This window comes from Neophocaena asiaeorientalis, unplaced genomic scaffold, assembly GCF_003031525.2.
Source record: "Neophocaena asiaeorientalis asiaeorientalis breed wild unplaced genomic scaffold, Neophocaena_asiaeorientalis_V1.1 scaffold275, whole genome shotgun sequence".
NCBI classification, from domain to species: Eukaryota; Metazoa; Chordata; class Mammalia; order Artiodactyla; family Phocoenidae; genus Neophocaena; species Neophocaena asiaeorientalis.
In genome coordinates this window covers 8,845,779-8,861,306 of record NW_020173679.1, presented here as the reverse complement: position 1 = coordinate 8,861,306, position 15,528 = coordinate 8,845,779, and the positions used below count along the sequence as shown (strand labels likewise).

The following is a 15,528-nucleotide window of genomic DNA, read 5'->3' as shown; positions in this document are numbered from 1 at the left end:
CCGACTTTCATGTCCAGGTATTTTAACGAGAGTGTCAGCAGTTTTGCTTGGGTTTAGAACAGGGACCAGTAAGCTATGGCCCCTGGGCCAAATCCAGTCCCACTGTCTGTTTTTATAAATAAAGTTTTATTGGAACACAGCCATGCCCATTTACTTACATATTGTCTAGAAAGCCTAGAATATTTACCATCTGGCTCCTTATTTTCTGGCCCCGGCTTAGAAGGGACCTTAAACTTGATCTGCTCTAGCTCAGCATTCCAAGCGCTTGGGTCTGGCCCAAAGACAGCGTCCATCTGTAGGACCAGGTATGGTGACCAAGAAGATGGCTAACAGTGATCTTCGTTCAGTGTACGGAGCACGGTCTAAAAATAAAAACCAAAAAGTGAAAATGCCAGTTTTCCAGGTCCTCTCTGGAACATCGTCTCAGCTGAGTCTTAGGTAAGCGTGGGACACCCATCTTACAGAGGAGCAAACTGAGGCTCAGAAAAGCTAAGGACGAATCCTAGGCAGAGGAGGCCGAGGATTGGAAGCTGGGGGAGCAGGGCTGTTGGAGGAATGATGCAGAGTCAGGTGGTGAGGTTGGGGCGGAGCCTGGAAGGGAACGCCCTGCCAGGCTGCAGTCCCCAAAAAGAGGGCTAGTGGATCTCTGCGGCCACATTTGGAAGTAGACGGAAAGCGGAGGGCAGCTGGATGGCTTTAGTGGCCTTGCGTGGCAAGGAGGTGGCTGCGTGTGGACAGCAGGAGTTGTTGGCCTGGACACAGGGTGGGGTTGGGCAGGTGACAGGTGAGTCAAGAGTGGCCCTAGGGTTGCCACAGTGATTGGCCACCTAGGAGGTGACTCAGATGGCAGGACGGCCCAGGAACAGCAGAAGGGGTGGCTCACGTCCCTGGCTAGGCCCCAGGGTGCCCTTGTGTGGGAGTGGTCCCGAGATGCTGCAGGCATCTTTGCCTGCCCTCTCTGCCCCCTCTCCCCAGCCTCTTCCTCCCAGGGACCCCCCTGTGCTCAAGGTCACATGGTCCAGGGGCCAGAAGGGCTCCCCTGCTTGGATGGTTCCCAACATGGGGGGCCAGGAGGGTAGGAGCTTAACACAAGGGCCATGTAAGTAAACCTGCTTGGCAGCCAGGAGGTAGAATCTCAGAAGGGGAAGAGCTGGTGGAGCTGACCTGGACAGACAGCCGACAAGTCACTGTGAGGTTACGTTGTCTTTTCTGACCCCTTGTTCTGAGGCTGGACTGACCTTGCTGCCACGAGATTCCTTTTCGCCTCCGTCTTGTGCTTTCCTACTGCAGTGATCCCTGTGCAGGGCCCTTTGTCTGGCTCGGGGGTTGGCCGACTACCTGCTGGCCTGTTCTTGTAAATAAAGTTTTATTGGAACTCAGCCAGGCTCACTTACTTATGCATTGTCTGTGGCTGCTCTCGTGCTACAGGCAGAGCTGAGTAGTTGTACAGAGACTGTTGGGCCCACAAAGCCTAAAACATTTACTAGCTAGCCCTTGACAGAGAGAGTTTACCGGTCGTGGTCCAGCTGAAGTAGGAGTTATATGTGTGCACAGACCCAGGTTTACTGGCCCATGAGCCCCTCTCTCTCTCTCTTCCCTTCTCGTCCCCTCCCCCCAACCTACTTGTTGTGGTCCTTCTCTGTTCCCACCCATTTCTCTCCAAGTATTTTAAATTAATGTGTTAGCAGGACTTCTCCCCACCACCTTCCCTTCGCACACAGCCCACCTGCCCCGGGTCTCCTCTCCCCCGACCCCCAGCCTCCCCGTGACTCTTCCCACCTGTTCCCATGGGTCGTGGGTAGAGTGGGATCTTCAGTACCGTGAGATTCTGGGAGAGAGGTCCTTCCTGCTGTGAGGCCAGAGCCAGCCGACAGGACGGCGACAGACTGCTTCACTCCAGGAAGCGGTGAAATGAACTCTCTTCAGATATTAATCCCCTCCTTGTCCTCCCAGAGAGCTGACCTGTGTCCCCACAGGGTCCTGCACAGAGAGGTTGCTGGGCACCAGCCAGAGCGGGTATCCAGACAGAGATGGGTGTGGGTGCGTCTGACTTTGAGATCTGCCTTGGACCAGCTTTCCCCCGGCTCAGAAAGATGCTGTTGGGGAGGCGTGGAAGAGGGGGGGTCAGGGAAGGCCAAGCAGCCAGTCTCTGCAGTTACCAGGACCGCGTTTCCACACCAAAACCCAGGCTCCCCGCATCCTGGTAATCAGGCCCCAGAGCCATGGGTGCTCGCTCAGCAGGGCCCTGGGGGGAGTCCTGGAGGTTTCGATGGCTCTTGAGAGTTGATGGGACTGAAATCTTGAAACTGGGATTGTCCTGGGAGTTCTAGATCGTGAGGTCACCATATCCACAGAACTTTCCAGAACCAGGGTGGTTTCCTGGCCGCCGAGGGACCCCTCAGCTCTGTACAGCTTTGCAAACATTTGACACGAGGGGTCCCAGCCCCTCTCTGAAGCAGTGCCCATGAGGGAGCCCCTTGTTCCACACCACAAAGGGGAGGGCGAGAAGGGTGACCTGCCCGCGGAGGTAAGGAGGTCCGGGCCAAGGGCTCCCACTCGGGTGTCTGCCGAGAGCCAGTCTCCAGGGGCCCTGGCCACCCTGAGGACGGCGTCTCACGGGGTCTCTTCCCAGCTGAGAGGAAGGCGTCTCCAGGGCAGCCAGAGACCAGACCGGCGTCCGCCCCGCGCAGGTCCCGCCCCTCCTCCTGGCCCTGCTGGTGCCTGGGCGCCCGACAGGGAGGCCAGCGGTCCCAGGTTCCCAGATTTCCCGCAGCCGGTGGTCCCTGCCCTCGCCCCCCGGCAGGCGCTCTGTCTTCTGCCACAGTGAGACAGCAACACGCCCGCTGCAGCCCCTACACTGGGCTCCTTTGTGTTCTCCTTGACCCAGGCTCCATCGTGCTCCTCGGAACAAGTGGCCCTGGGATGCTTCTCCAGCAGGCGCCGATGGCCTCTTGCCCAGCTCCTCTGTATCCTCGTTTGGTCGTGTTTATGTAGCCAGGAGCCTGCCTGCTCCCTCGTCTGGTCAGTCCTGGGAGCCCATCCCCCCTCAAACCAGGCAGCCAAGAGCCCCTTCTGCGCGCCGGGGGCGGGGGTGGGGTTCTGATGGCGGGAACTACCTTCTCTCTTGAGTGAGTCTCGGGAAACCCCGGTAGCTCGCGATTGTCCCTTCTCCAAGGCGGACACCGGGGACAGGCGTGGCAGGGATGGCCGGAGTCCTGCCCATCGCACGTTTCAGCCCCTCCCCCTGGTGCTGCCGAGACAGAGGACGATGGACGGATGCACCGAGATCTCTCCTCCAGCCCAAGGCTCCGATTTCCCTTAAAGGAGCCAAGGGATGGTGGAGCCAGGGCGGGAGTGAGGCATCTTGGAGTCGGACTTCCTCCCCAGATGGGCTGTGGAGACCCGAGGAGAAGTTGAAGAGTGTGGGCGGGAAGGGGTGGCCGTCTACGAGTTGGTCCAGAGCTACTGGGGCTGAGAGCCTTTGCGCCCACCTGACTCGGGGCCCGCTGGGGGGTTGCTGCGGCCCCAGGGACCGCTGACCAGGAGCTTTATGTGCACTGGGGTTCCCTTCCCTGGTGCGAACCGGCGGTACGTCTTTGGAGGCGGCTGTGCCGGAAGAGAGAGGGACCGGGAGGTGGCATCTCAAACAGCTTCTGCTGACACTCGGGGGTTCACCTTCCTTCCAAACAGCCGGCGCAGGGAGTAAGTGTCCCCTTGCTTCGACCAGGAGAGATGCCCACTGCACTGGGCTGATTTCGGCATCGGGCCACCTTGGCCTTCTGCCCTGAGAAACCGTGATGAGGTATTTGGTGAGCCTCGGGCTGGGCACCTGACACAGTTACGAGTGGTGCCCACCCCAAGTCCGCTTGTCCACGTAGACCGTCAGGTGGACGGCCTCCCTCCTCTGTGCCAACCTAGCTGCGGGGACAGAAGGGAATTTCACTGTGTGCCGAGGCTCTGGCCTGCCCGGAATCCGGTGTGATAGGAGCCCGGAAGGCAGACTGCTGGGACGTGCCGGCGTGACACGAACCGAGTTAGTTTCTCCCCTTCTCTCCGCATCTCCTGCTCACTTGGCCTCCTGTTTCTCCTTCCATCCACTAGGCAGTACCAGATGCTCCACACCGGGCAGAGGCCGCCTAGCAAACTCCCTTAGGAGTGCCGTCCAGGCCTGATTGGGAAACTGGAGAAGAGGCCCCGTGATTGATGAGTTTGCCTTGGGCGTTGGTGACCAGGTGAAACGGGAGGCCGACATGGGTCAGAAGGTCACTGGAGGTATCAAGACGGTGGACATGAGGGACCCCACGTACCGGCCCTTGAAGCAGGAGCTCCAGGGTCTGGACTACTGCAAGCCCACCCGCCTGGACCTGCTGCTGGACATGCCCCCCGTGTCCTACGACGTCCAGCTGCTCCACTCCTGGAACAACAATGACCGCTCGCTCAACGTCTTCGTGAAGGAGGACGACAAGCTGATCTTTCACCGGCATCCGGTGGCCCAGAGCACGGACGCCATCAGGGGCAAAGTCGGGTACACGCGCGGGCTGCACGTGTGGCAGATCACGTGGGCCATGAGGCAGCGTGGCACCCACGCCGTGGTGGGGGTGGCGACGGCAGACGCCCCCCTGCACTCCGTGGGGTACACGACACTCGTGGGGAATAACCACGAGTCCTGGGGCTGGGACTTGGGGCGCAACCGGCTCTACCATGACGGCAAAAACCAGCCGAGCAAAACGTACCCAGCCTTTCTGGAGCCAGACGAGACGTTCATTGTCCCTGACTCCTTCCTGGTGGCCCTGGATATGGACGACGGGACCCTGAGCTTCATTGTGGATGGACAGTACATGGGAGTAGCTTTTCGGGGACTCAAGGGCAAAAAACTTTATCCCGTAGTGAGTGCCGTCTGGGGCCACTGTGAGATCCGCATGCGCTACTTGAATGGACTTGACCGTAAGTGTCTTCTGCTCTGTCTGCGGTGGCAGTGGCCCTGGACTCCCTGTGTCCCCTTTGGTCCTCGCTGGGCCCAGCTAGAGTTTTACAGTTGTTGAAATTTAAATGTCTTTAAGTAGACATCCCAGCATTCACATCCTCAGAGGTGACTCTTGCCTACCTCTGGTTAAGTGAGGGTTTCTAGCCAGAGTCTGCAGAGTACATGGCAGCACCTTGTGGATGGATGGATGGATGGGTGGATGGATGGATGGGATGGATAGGTGGGTGGATGGATGGATGGATGGATGAGTGGATGGATGAGTGGATGGATGGATGGATGATGGATGGATGGATGGATGGATGGATGAGTGGATGGATGGATGGATGATGGATGGGTGGATGGATGACTAAAGGAGTGAATGGATGGGTGGGTGGATGGATAGAAAGGTGGATGGATGTATGGATGGGTGGATGGGTGGATGGATGGATGGATGGGTGGATGGATGGGTGGATGGATGGATGGATGGATGGGTGGGTGGGTGGATGGATGAATGGGTGGATGGATGAATAAAAGAGTGAATGGATGGGTGGGTGGATGGATAGAAGGGTGGATGGATGGATGGATGGATGGATGGATGGGTGGATGGGTGGGTGGATGGATGGATGGATGGATGGATGGGTGGATGGGTGGATGGGTGGATGGATGGTCTTTGATAAACATGGTTTGTTTCTGGTTGACCTGCCTCCAGGTTTGATCTGCAGCTGGCCACATTCTAGCACAGTAACCAGCATATTATTGAGCTGGGTTTTGCAGCTTTGGGGGTACTAGGGCCTCTCACATAAATGAAAGCCAATGGCCTCTCATTCATTAGACAGGTTTAGGGTCTTTCCTGGTGCTGGAGCCTTCTGAGTGGGCTTCTTTGGGACACAGTCCCCCGCAGGGGGTTTGTTCAGTTATGATGTCAGGAGGCCTTTGGAGAGGAGAACATGGATTAGAAACAGGCTGAATCAGCGGCAATTTGCACCTGTCCCTTTGGAAAAGGGAGTGGCCTTTCTCAGACCACGTGTGAAAATAGCCTACCTGTGGCAGCACTGCCCTGGTTTGGGAAGCGGAGGGCTCTGTGGCTTTATGGCTGGGAGCCCATGGTGGCAGGAGGCCCCAGCGTTCCAGAACCGTCCATACCCATGCTCAACCCTCACTCCTTCTTGAGTGCCTTCTACCGTCTGCAGATCTCACCTTGGAAAGGGGGGGGGCTGGAAAGCTTCGTCCATCCGTGCACTGACCTCTTTAAGGGGTGGATATGGCCTGGCACCTGAGATCTAACCCCACCTGCAGGCCAGGTGAGCCATGGGGGAGGCCGAGGGTCAGGAGCACAGATGCTTCCTCTGGTCTTGCAGCCTCCAGACCTTCAGGTTCCCCCACTCTTCCTCTTCGCCACTTTAGTCTTTGGAAGATACCAGAAAACATCCAGGACCATCAGTCAGAGCGAACTCTTAAAATGTTTCTCTTTGGAGGCTTCTGCCGTCCGTCTTTCCCTCGCTGCCACTCTCAGGCTTTGGCTGGGCGGTGACAGTGAGCCCACAGCCAGGCGGGGCATCGCCTCACCTGTGCAGCCTGCACCCTAGGTCCTGGGACTCCTGGCTAGGTGTGCATCCAGCAGGTAACCTCTCTGAGGAAGTAACCTCAGACCTGGTCTAGGGAACCAGCAGGGTGAGTGCTGTGAGTCTTGTCTCTCCAGGTAACAGGGTAGAAGGTCCACAGCCACATCTGCCCCGTGTGGGGATGGGCAGGGATTGGAAGCCCCAGGACCTCAGGTCTCAGAGGACCCTGCCTGCAGCTCTGTCTGCCTTTTCCCGACAGAGAGTGACCGCGGCCCCAGGGAGTTTAATGCCCACTGTGTGCCGACAGATGGGTGAATTGTTGGGTCCGCTGCCTTGTTGCCAGGCCTCTGAGACTGTTGGCCTCTACAAGAACAGGGCAACCCTGTCCCCTCTGGAAACAAGTCCATCAGTGCTGGGGGTTCACACGGCTTCACTGTTTACATGCCCAGCTCCAAGGCAGAACACAGAGCCCGGAGCGGCTGGGAGGGGGCTGGGGCCTGTTCCCCCCGTGGCAAGTCAGGGCCCAAGCAAGCAGAACTGTTCCCCTGCGGAGCCAGGGCGAGGCTCTGCAGCAGTTCTGTGGAAACAGTCCTGGAGGCCCAGACGGGCGTCATCAGTAGATGCCCTGTCAGCTCTGCATAAGATGGGAGGTCAGATGCTTTCGGAATTTTTCTTGTTTGGGAAACTTAAAAGGGGGTTGAGGGGGAGAGGAGTAGCGTGGGCATGCAGTACGAGAGGCTACCCCTGCGCTGGACCCGGGGGCAGGGGGGAACCGGAAGTGCCCAGAGGCTTGGGCCCCCTCGACAGTCTTGGTTACGGATGAGGACGCCCCTCTCTCCCCACCATAATGCCAGGCAGTGCCGGGGCCCCCTTGGCTTCTCGCCTCGCCGCTCCTGGTCAGACATGAAAGAGCCCCAGTCTGCGCTGCTGGCCGACTTTGGAGGATCCGGATGGGAAACCCCGTGAGGGTGGGGCAGGATCCCCAGCCACTCAGGACGTTAGATCTCATGTCCTAGAAGGGTCACTCTGGCTCCTGTGTAGAAATGGACAGTAGGGGCAAGAGTGGCCACTAGGAGGTCAGGGAGGAGCCGAGACGTTGTCCAGGGGAGAGGTGATGGGGGTGAGGGCCAGGGTGGGTGCCATGGATGCGGGGAAGTGACACATCCTGGTGGCTCTGCGGGTCTGGAGACAGGGTCCAGGACATTGATCAGTGGAGATGGAGCTGAAACCTGCAACCCCTGGATGAGGTCACCAAGGAGAGGAAGGAGGAGAGGGCCGTGGCCGAGCCCTGGGGCGCATCACCGGGTGGACGATGGGGAAGGGGAGGTGGAATAGCCGTGGGGCTGGAGGGGAGAGTAGTGTCCTGAGCACCCAGTGAGGAAAGGATACTTCAAGGCCACAGTGGTGCCAGATCAAGTACACTCACGGCCGAGACTTGTCCATCAGCTTTGGCAATGAGGTCATCACTGGTGACCTTGACGAGGGTCGTCAGGATGGGGTGGGTCCAAAAGCCTGAGGGAGGGGCTGGTGTAGAGAGGAGAGGAGGGTGGTGTGGTCATTTCCTGGGGCCCCAGGAACAGATGGCCGCCAGCTGGGGAGCTTAAAGCAACAGAAATATGTTCTGTGCCGGTTCAGGTGTCCGAAACCAAGGCGTGGGCAGGGTCGGTTCCTTCTGAGGGCTCGGAGGGGAGTCCGTCCCACGCCAGCACGCCTTGGCTTGTAGACGCATTGCTCAGTCTCTGCCTCTGTCATCCCGTGACCTCCTCTGTATCTGTCCTCTTCTTATAAGGACAGGGCCCGTCCTGCTCCAGTATGACCTCTGCTTAACCAATTACATCTGCAAGGACCCTGTTTCAAATAAGATCACATTCTGAGGTTCCAGATGGACATGAATTGGGGGGGGGGGGGGGGCAGTGCTACTTCACCCACAGCACGTCCCCCTCCCTGTGCTACCACCTGCAGGGGAGACGAGACAGTGACAGACAGACAGCCCAGTGCTCAGATGGTGGAGTGTCTGTGGAGTGAAGTCAGGGACACCCAAGTCCTCTGCCCAGGAGGGTTTGCTTGGCTTTCCGCTGCAGCTGAGGGAGGAGGAATGTCAGGGTCCACCCAGGGGGAGCAGGCAGTGACAGACAGAAGGTCTGGCCAGATACATCTTCTTGGTGTCAGGCCTGGGCCGGGCTCTGCTCTCACAGTCTTGGGGGTGATTCTGATCTGTTAGTGCTCCCTGGGTTGTCTGGAAAGTCTGCTCTCTCCTTCCCCGCCCAGCCCCACCCCATCCTGGCCGCCAGGTCCTGACCTCAGCAGGGAGCAGCTGTTTGCAGAGCGGGTCAGCCGGAGTCACCAGAGGCCTGTGCCCGGCCCCCTCCCCTCCACCCCGGCTGCTGCGCTGGGCATTTTGTCCTCCCAGCCCGCCTTCCCCGGGACGCCAGGTGTACCCTCCCCCGCAAAGTCTCTGCCCCAGTGCTGGGGCCATGGGCTGAGCTGGCCGAGGCCAGAGCAAAGGCAGAGTGTCCCCATGTGACCTCCACCACTGTCCAACCGCCTCTGATCACAGGCTACTGGTTCTGACTCTTTCTAGGGGCTCAAGACTTCCAGGGCTAAGGCTGCAACCAGAGGGGCTGCTGTGTCACCTTGCTCTTTTCTGGGGTGAAGGGGCAGTGATGGTCACTGTAGGCGGGGAGGGGGGGGGGACAGGGCCCAGCTTGGCCCCTAGGTCTGCCCGCCACGCTCCCTGGAGATGCAAGAGGGAAAAGGCCTATTGCAAGCAACAGACTGGCCGTCACACAAGGGAGGGTCCCTGACCCGTGGGTCCTCCCTCCTGCTGTTAATGGTGCCTCCCACTAAGGAAGCATCGCCCTGCAGTTCAGCATTTTCAAATTCTCCCTTTCTTTGGCTCCCAGATACATTTGGTGTGGTTTGTCATGATTGTGGGTTCAGGGAAGGCCCACCTCTGTTCCTGCTTTTTGCCTTGGTGACCTCCTCCTGTGGCCTCCCAGCCTCCTGGGATGCCCACACCTGACGCTGGCTCCTTCCTTCCCCCATTCCAGCTGGGCTCTGGGCGAGCTCCTCATCGGGCGGACTGATCACCCTGCCCTGCAGGGGCTTCCTTCTGGGGTGGGGGGGAGGTCACATGAAGACAGCATGTTCTCAGAACTGGGAGGCAGAGAACCAAGTGTGCCCACGTTACCTGACTGGGTGTCAGGCATCCTTCCCCAGTTGGCAAAGACAAGGGGTTGGTGTTTTCTTTTGCTTCTTTTTTGTAAAAACGCCTTGAGGTAAAGGGAAAATACACACAGGTCCCGGGATGGTCATCCTCCACCCACGACTTTCTAGAACACATTTCTGGAGCGTTTTCACGGCAAACTGCTTGCAGGAGGGAGCATAGGGCCAGTCCCGGCAGCTGTGAAGGCGGCGGGCGGGAACGTTGCTGAACCGGGCACTTCCTGACTTGAGATGTTCATCCTTGACCTCACAGACCCGAAGTTCATTCACAGCCTGTGAACTGGACCCGGCGCTGGGCTCTGGGGCTCCGGCTGGGTTGCAGTCTCTCGGAGAACTGAGAGGTGGCCCCGGCCGTGCGTGTTCAAACAGGCCACCAGGTGGCCGCTTCTCCTGGAGATACAGACGTGGGCGCGTGGCCTCGTGCAGTTGCTCAGCCTTCTGCTCCCAGGAATAGCGCCGGCCTCGCTTCCTGGTCCCTGAGCACCACCCCTTCTCATTCATATAAGCCATGCACAGGAGCGGGCACCTGGGCTTCCCAGAGGTGGGCGTGGCGGCCAGAGACCCCTCGCGCCTCCGCGGAAGAGCGATGGGCACCGACCACGCGGATGGAGCCGGATGCAGAACCTGCAGCCCCCCAGGCGAAAGGACTGAGGTCGTCGGGGAGGCCTTCTGGGTCCTGTGAGCGACCAACCAAAATCTGTGGGACAGACGTTTTCCTTGGCACCGTGCCCATGTCCGTTTCTGTAGCCTCACGCACGGTCTCTGCAATCAGACCATGACCCTGGCCATCAATGTTTTGCCCTCCCGCAGGATCAGTGGCAGTGGGGTGGGAATGACCTGCTGTTTAGAAACGTTTCTTCCTGAGGGTGTTGGTAAGTTGACCCGAAACCCATTTAGCCAAGAGGTGGTGACGGGACCTCCCTCTCGGCCCTCCCTCCCCCAGCCCGGCCCCTCTGCCTCCCAGTGGGAGCTAAGCCACATCCTCGTGGGAGGGGTGCCGGAGGAGGATGGAGGAGAGCTTCTGAGTGGAGGAGAGGAGCTGAACGTCCCCCCTCAATTGCTCAGAGGACCACTCACTCCTCAACCACAGGTCCGGCCGAGAGCTGCTGTGAGGCGTCGCTGGCCTTCAGGAGCTCAGCCCGTAGGACTCCGGGGAGGCTTTGGTCCACATCCTTCATCTCCAGCTGGGGAAACTGAAGCCTGGGTGGAGGGAGCCGTCTGCTCAAGGTCAGGCTGCTGTGCAGGGTGAAAGTGAGGGGCCAGATCTGGGGCCACCGAGGTAGGTCGAGGTCCAGTGAAGGAGACCCAAGTCTCTGCGGGCTGGCAGGTGGAAGGATCCCAGCCCAACCCACCAGGTCTGTGGAATCCTTGACCCACAAAGATGGAAGGTCATTTAGTTCATCCTCTTGCCTCCAGGGAAGGCCCCGTTTCAAAGCTTTCCATGAAAAACATTTACTACTTCCATCCCGTCTCCTGTGACTGCCCATGGGAGGTGAAGAGCCATCGTTTGTCTTCTTTTAAAGCCTGGAATTTAGTAAATGCACTATCAAGCCTAAGATGTATTTTTTTTTTTTTTTTTTTTGCGGTACGCGGACGTCTCACTGTTGTGGCCTCTCCCGTTGCGGAGCACAGGCTCCGGACGCGCAGGCTCAGCGGCCATGGCTCACGGGCCCAGCCGCTCCGTGGCATGTGGGATCCTCCCGGACCGGGGCACGAACCCGCGTCCCCTGTATCGGCAGGCGGACTCTCAACCACTGTGCCACCAGGGAAGCACATTTTGTTTTTTTTTAATGGCAGCTTTATTGCGATAGAAGTCACATGCCATACATTTCACCCGTTAAAGCGCATGACGCAGTGGTCTACCGTATGCTCACGACTGCAGCCATTGCTGCAGGCCATCTTAGAATGCTTTCATCACCCCAAACGGAGCCCCTACTCAGTTGCTCCCCGTTTCCCCCAACGCCCCCAGCCTTAGGATTTGGCCTTCAATCACCGAATTTTAATTATTTAATTTAATTTAATTTAATTTATTTATTTATGGCTGAGCCATGTGGCTTGCGGGATCTTAGTTCCCTGACCAGGGGTTGAACCCAAGCCCTCGGTGGTGAAAGCACCAAGTCCTAACCACTGGACCGCCAGGGAATTCTCAATAACTGAATTTTTAAATGTTATTTGTAATATTCTGAGACACACTGGTGAATATTACAGAACTTGCGTCCACTTTTTATTGGTGGAATGGGATCTCAAGGGAAATGGTGGGGGGTTTCTCAGTTTTTTGGTCTGACCTTTATTTTGTTCACAAAGGAGTTGGGGAAGACCGTGGATGAGGCCACATATGCCCTCATTTCACCTCTTTGCCTGTCCAGGACACCGTGGGGGGACCCCAGGCTGTTTCGGTGTGCTCACCTGTACGAGAGCTAGGAGGAGTCAGCTTCAAGAGGTCCAGGATGAGCAGGGCCCACCATGCTCCCAGCAGCCTCCAGGGCCTTGGAGGCCATGACTTTCCGGTTCCTTCTGGAGCTGAGAATTTATCTGAGATGCGGGCTGCACGGAGCCTCTCTTGCAGGAAGCTAGGCCCCAGGCCCTCCGGGACACAAGGCCAGAGGTGCCCTTGCAGGCTGCAGCTAGAAGCCCTTCTCGAATCCAGATTCCTGAGGCAGCTCTGCCGTGCGCTGGGCCCAGACTGCTGGGATTTGGATCCCAGCCTGTAGCCCTGGCAATTCGCTCTCCTCTGCGCCTGAGTGCCCTCAGCTGTAAGAGGGACTGGAGAACAGTCCCCGTGAGCAGTTGGGTTAACACAACATGATTTCCCTCCTAAAGGTCCGCGTGGGGTCTGGTGCTGGGGGTACGTGCAGGGGAGAGTCCATCCTGTGTGTCCCGGATGGACGTGCACTGAGGGGGCCTCTAGTTTGATGGGTTAGAGCAGGGACGGCCTGGCTTGGAATGCTTGCTCCGTGTCCTACCAGCGGTGTGGCCCTGGGCAAGTTATTTGGATTCTGTCCCTCAGTTTCCTCATTGGCAAAATGGGGATGATGGTCATGGTATAACTCCCTGTGATTATCAAATCATTCATAATAAACCACTGTGAGGATTAAATGAGGGCTTACAAAGGGGCCTGGTCCAGTGAGTTTCCATGCTAGCAACTAATAATTCACTTAAAGTGTAAAATGAGTTAATCTGGAGTCATCTCATCTGGGCGTTAAAACTAGTATTAACGATGCTATTGCTGTTGTCAGTGTTGTTTGTTCTAGAACCACCTAGAGCTGTGCTAACCCAGCATCCTCTGTCTCTCCTCGGTCTCCGCAGCGGAGCCCCTGCCGCTCATGGATCTGTGCCGCCGCTCGGTGCGCCTGGCCCTGGGGAAGGAGCGCCTGGGTGAGATCCACGCGCTGCCACTGCCCGCCTCCCTCAAGGCCTACCTCCACTACCAGTGATGCCCCACCCGGGACCGCCAGCACGGCCGCCCCTGGCCACCCCGGTGCCAACTCACTGAGCCACCGCCGTGCCCACGCCCTGGACCGCTGTCTGCGGCATGGAAGTCCTGCCCTTCCTCTGCAGCCTCCCCGGCTGCCCCGCCAGACACGGACTGCGCTGGACACGGGCCCCTCTGTCCCCCTTCCGGACACTGGCAGAAGTTCCCCGCATGCCGCCTCACAGCCCCTCCTGGGAAGAGGACACAGAGGATAAACTACACTGAGCTCCGATCTGCTCTCGGGGTGGCCTGGGTGCCCCCGCACCTGCCGGGTCCCATGGCGCCAAGAGCAGATCCCGGGGGTGCTAAGAGGTGCTTAGATGAGGGCCGGTGCCCGCCCAGCGGGGCAGCCGCGCCGGACGAAGCTCAGGACGTCAGGAGCTCACCGTGGCCACCGAGGCGGAAACCAAACCAGGACCTTCCCCAGGCACGTGAGCACCCAGCATTAGTCCTGGCTGTCGGTGCCCCCGTACCCTGTATTTATTCTTTTAACAATAACAAAAGCCATTTATTTATTCCACTTAGAAAGGACACCTTGTTCGGGTCACCTCTCTCTGGAGTGTTCTGTTGCTTTTCTTCCACCTGCCCCTCCCTGGGATGTGTGTGCCTCACCTGGCCTTTTCGCTGGGTCGTGTCGGTCGTGTGTCCCCACGTGGGCACAGGGGTGTCTTTGTCTGGGTCCCTTGACCTACAGTTTCCAGGGGGCTCTGCTCCGAGTGCCCGAGTGGGCCCCTGAGGGGACATCAGCCTCACGTGCAATATGAGTGCCTTGGGGGACCCGTCTGCACGGGCAGTGGCAGCTCCCCGTATCTCTCCAGGCAGCCACCCATCGCTAGGGCTCATCCGTCTTTGCGCGTGGTTTTATTTCTTTAGTCTTCTGTGAGGTTTTTCGGTGTGGGTTGGGTTTTGTTTTTGCTTTACTACCTGAGATTTGCCACGTGCATCCCCGGAAGCTCTAGCTTCCCTGAGGACCACCCGAACCGAGATGGGAGGATGAGTGAGTCTCCATCCCCTGAGAGGCTGGGGGCAGGGCGGGGTGGGGGAGACCAGAGCGGAGTTGCGTGTCCTAGAAGCCAGTGCAGGTCTCCGCTTGGTGCCCCTGTCTGGGTTCATCACGGTGCCCCAGAGCCGTGAGGTGGGGCAGGGGGTCGGGGCGGACAGCCAGCAGGAGAGGGACGCACCCTCCCATGCACACCTCCCCCATGTAGCAGACCCCAGCACCTGCCGGCACAGTCACCGTTTCTTATGTCTTGAAGTCGACTCTTAGAATCTGCCTTCTGTTCATTTCTGTACAGGTACAGTAGATGACTTTATTTGTTTAAAATGTTTAATATATATGCATATATATTTGTCTGTAAGAATTGTGTTTTAAACAGCTGCTGTAGGGTACCTTTTAAAAAAAAAGAAAAAAATGTCTTCCAGTGGAGTATATTTTTTAAAGCACAAAATTAGTGCCAAGACTGGGTGAGGAATGTAAATTACCCCCTTATTATTTGGAGGTTTTATGTCCCCCAGCGGGTGGGGGGAACCTAACCTGTAAGACTTTTAAAGATTTTCCTCACTCCTGTTTCTGGGTGGGTCATGTTCTGACGAATGTTACACACGAGAGGGTCTCACTTATACAGATCCCAGCCTTATCGCCTTGACCCAGCCGTCTCCCACAGACGCTGGACAAATCACCGGGGTCCTTGCCATCTCTCTGCACCTCCCGCCCCCACAGCTCCCTAAACCTTGACCGCACCCTTCTTTCCTCTCAGCCCGGAGCCTTGTGGCCTGTACAGTTTTGAAACTCCCGTTCTATTTTATGATGGTTGATAATAGTCACCTAATAAAGGAAAGTTTATTAAAATACACAAACACTTCGGAATCCCTCTTTGTGCTTTGGGGGAAGGGAAAAGGGCGGGTCCATGGTCTTCAACAGATAATTGGGTGGTTCCCCCCGCCCGACCCCTTAGCAGAGGGTGGGATGCCAGCTGGAGCTCTGGATGGAGGAGAACGAGAATCCCAGAGGGGTGATCCTAGACCATCCCCATCCTTTTCCAGAAGTTTCTGAGCCTGCAGCTCAGAGTAAGGGAACTGCTGACCTAGTAGAAAGGATTCTGCACGTCAGCAAGCGCCTCTGGCTTGTCGTTGAGTTGACTGGGCTTTTTGGAGCCCGGATGTGGGCTCGGAGCCCAAGCGCTGGGCACTCAGTGGAAGGAGGTGGTCCTTCATTCGTCTTTGTGTCCCCAGAGCCAAGTGCACAGGGATGCTGAGTGAACCCGTTCTGCCAGCTGCTGTGGGAAGAGTCCCCCCACTCCACACCC

General features: G+C 57.8%; 1 protein-coding gene across 2 annotated transcripts in view; it reads left to right on the top strand.

Moving 5' to 3' along the window:
- SPSB1 (splA/ryanodine receptor domain and SOCS box containing 1) overlaps positions 1–15,058 on the top strand; it is a 24,712-nt gene extending 9,654 nt beyond the window's left edge. The window contains exons 1-3 of one of the 2 annotated variants that reach the window (XM_024749682.1): positions 2,941–3,021; positions 4,102–4,944; positions 13,057–15,058. In XM_024749682.1, the coding sequence (XP_024605450.1) occupies positions 4,251–4,944; positions 13,057–13,184 (822 nt within the window). In that variant the 5' untranslated portion in view covers positions 2,941–3,021; positions 4,102–4,250 and the 3' untranslated portion in view covers positions 13,185–15,058. Of the gene's footprint in view, positions 1–2,940; positions 3,022–4,101; positions 4,945–13,056 lie in introns of those variants that run through there. The other variant, XM_024749683.1, reaches the window with a different exon arrangement.
- Positions 15,059–15,528: the final 470 nt, after the last annotated feature.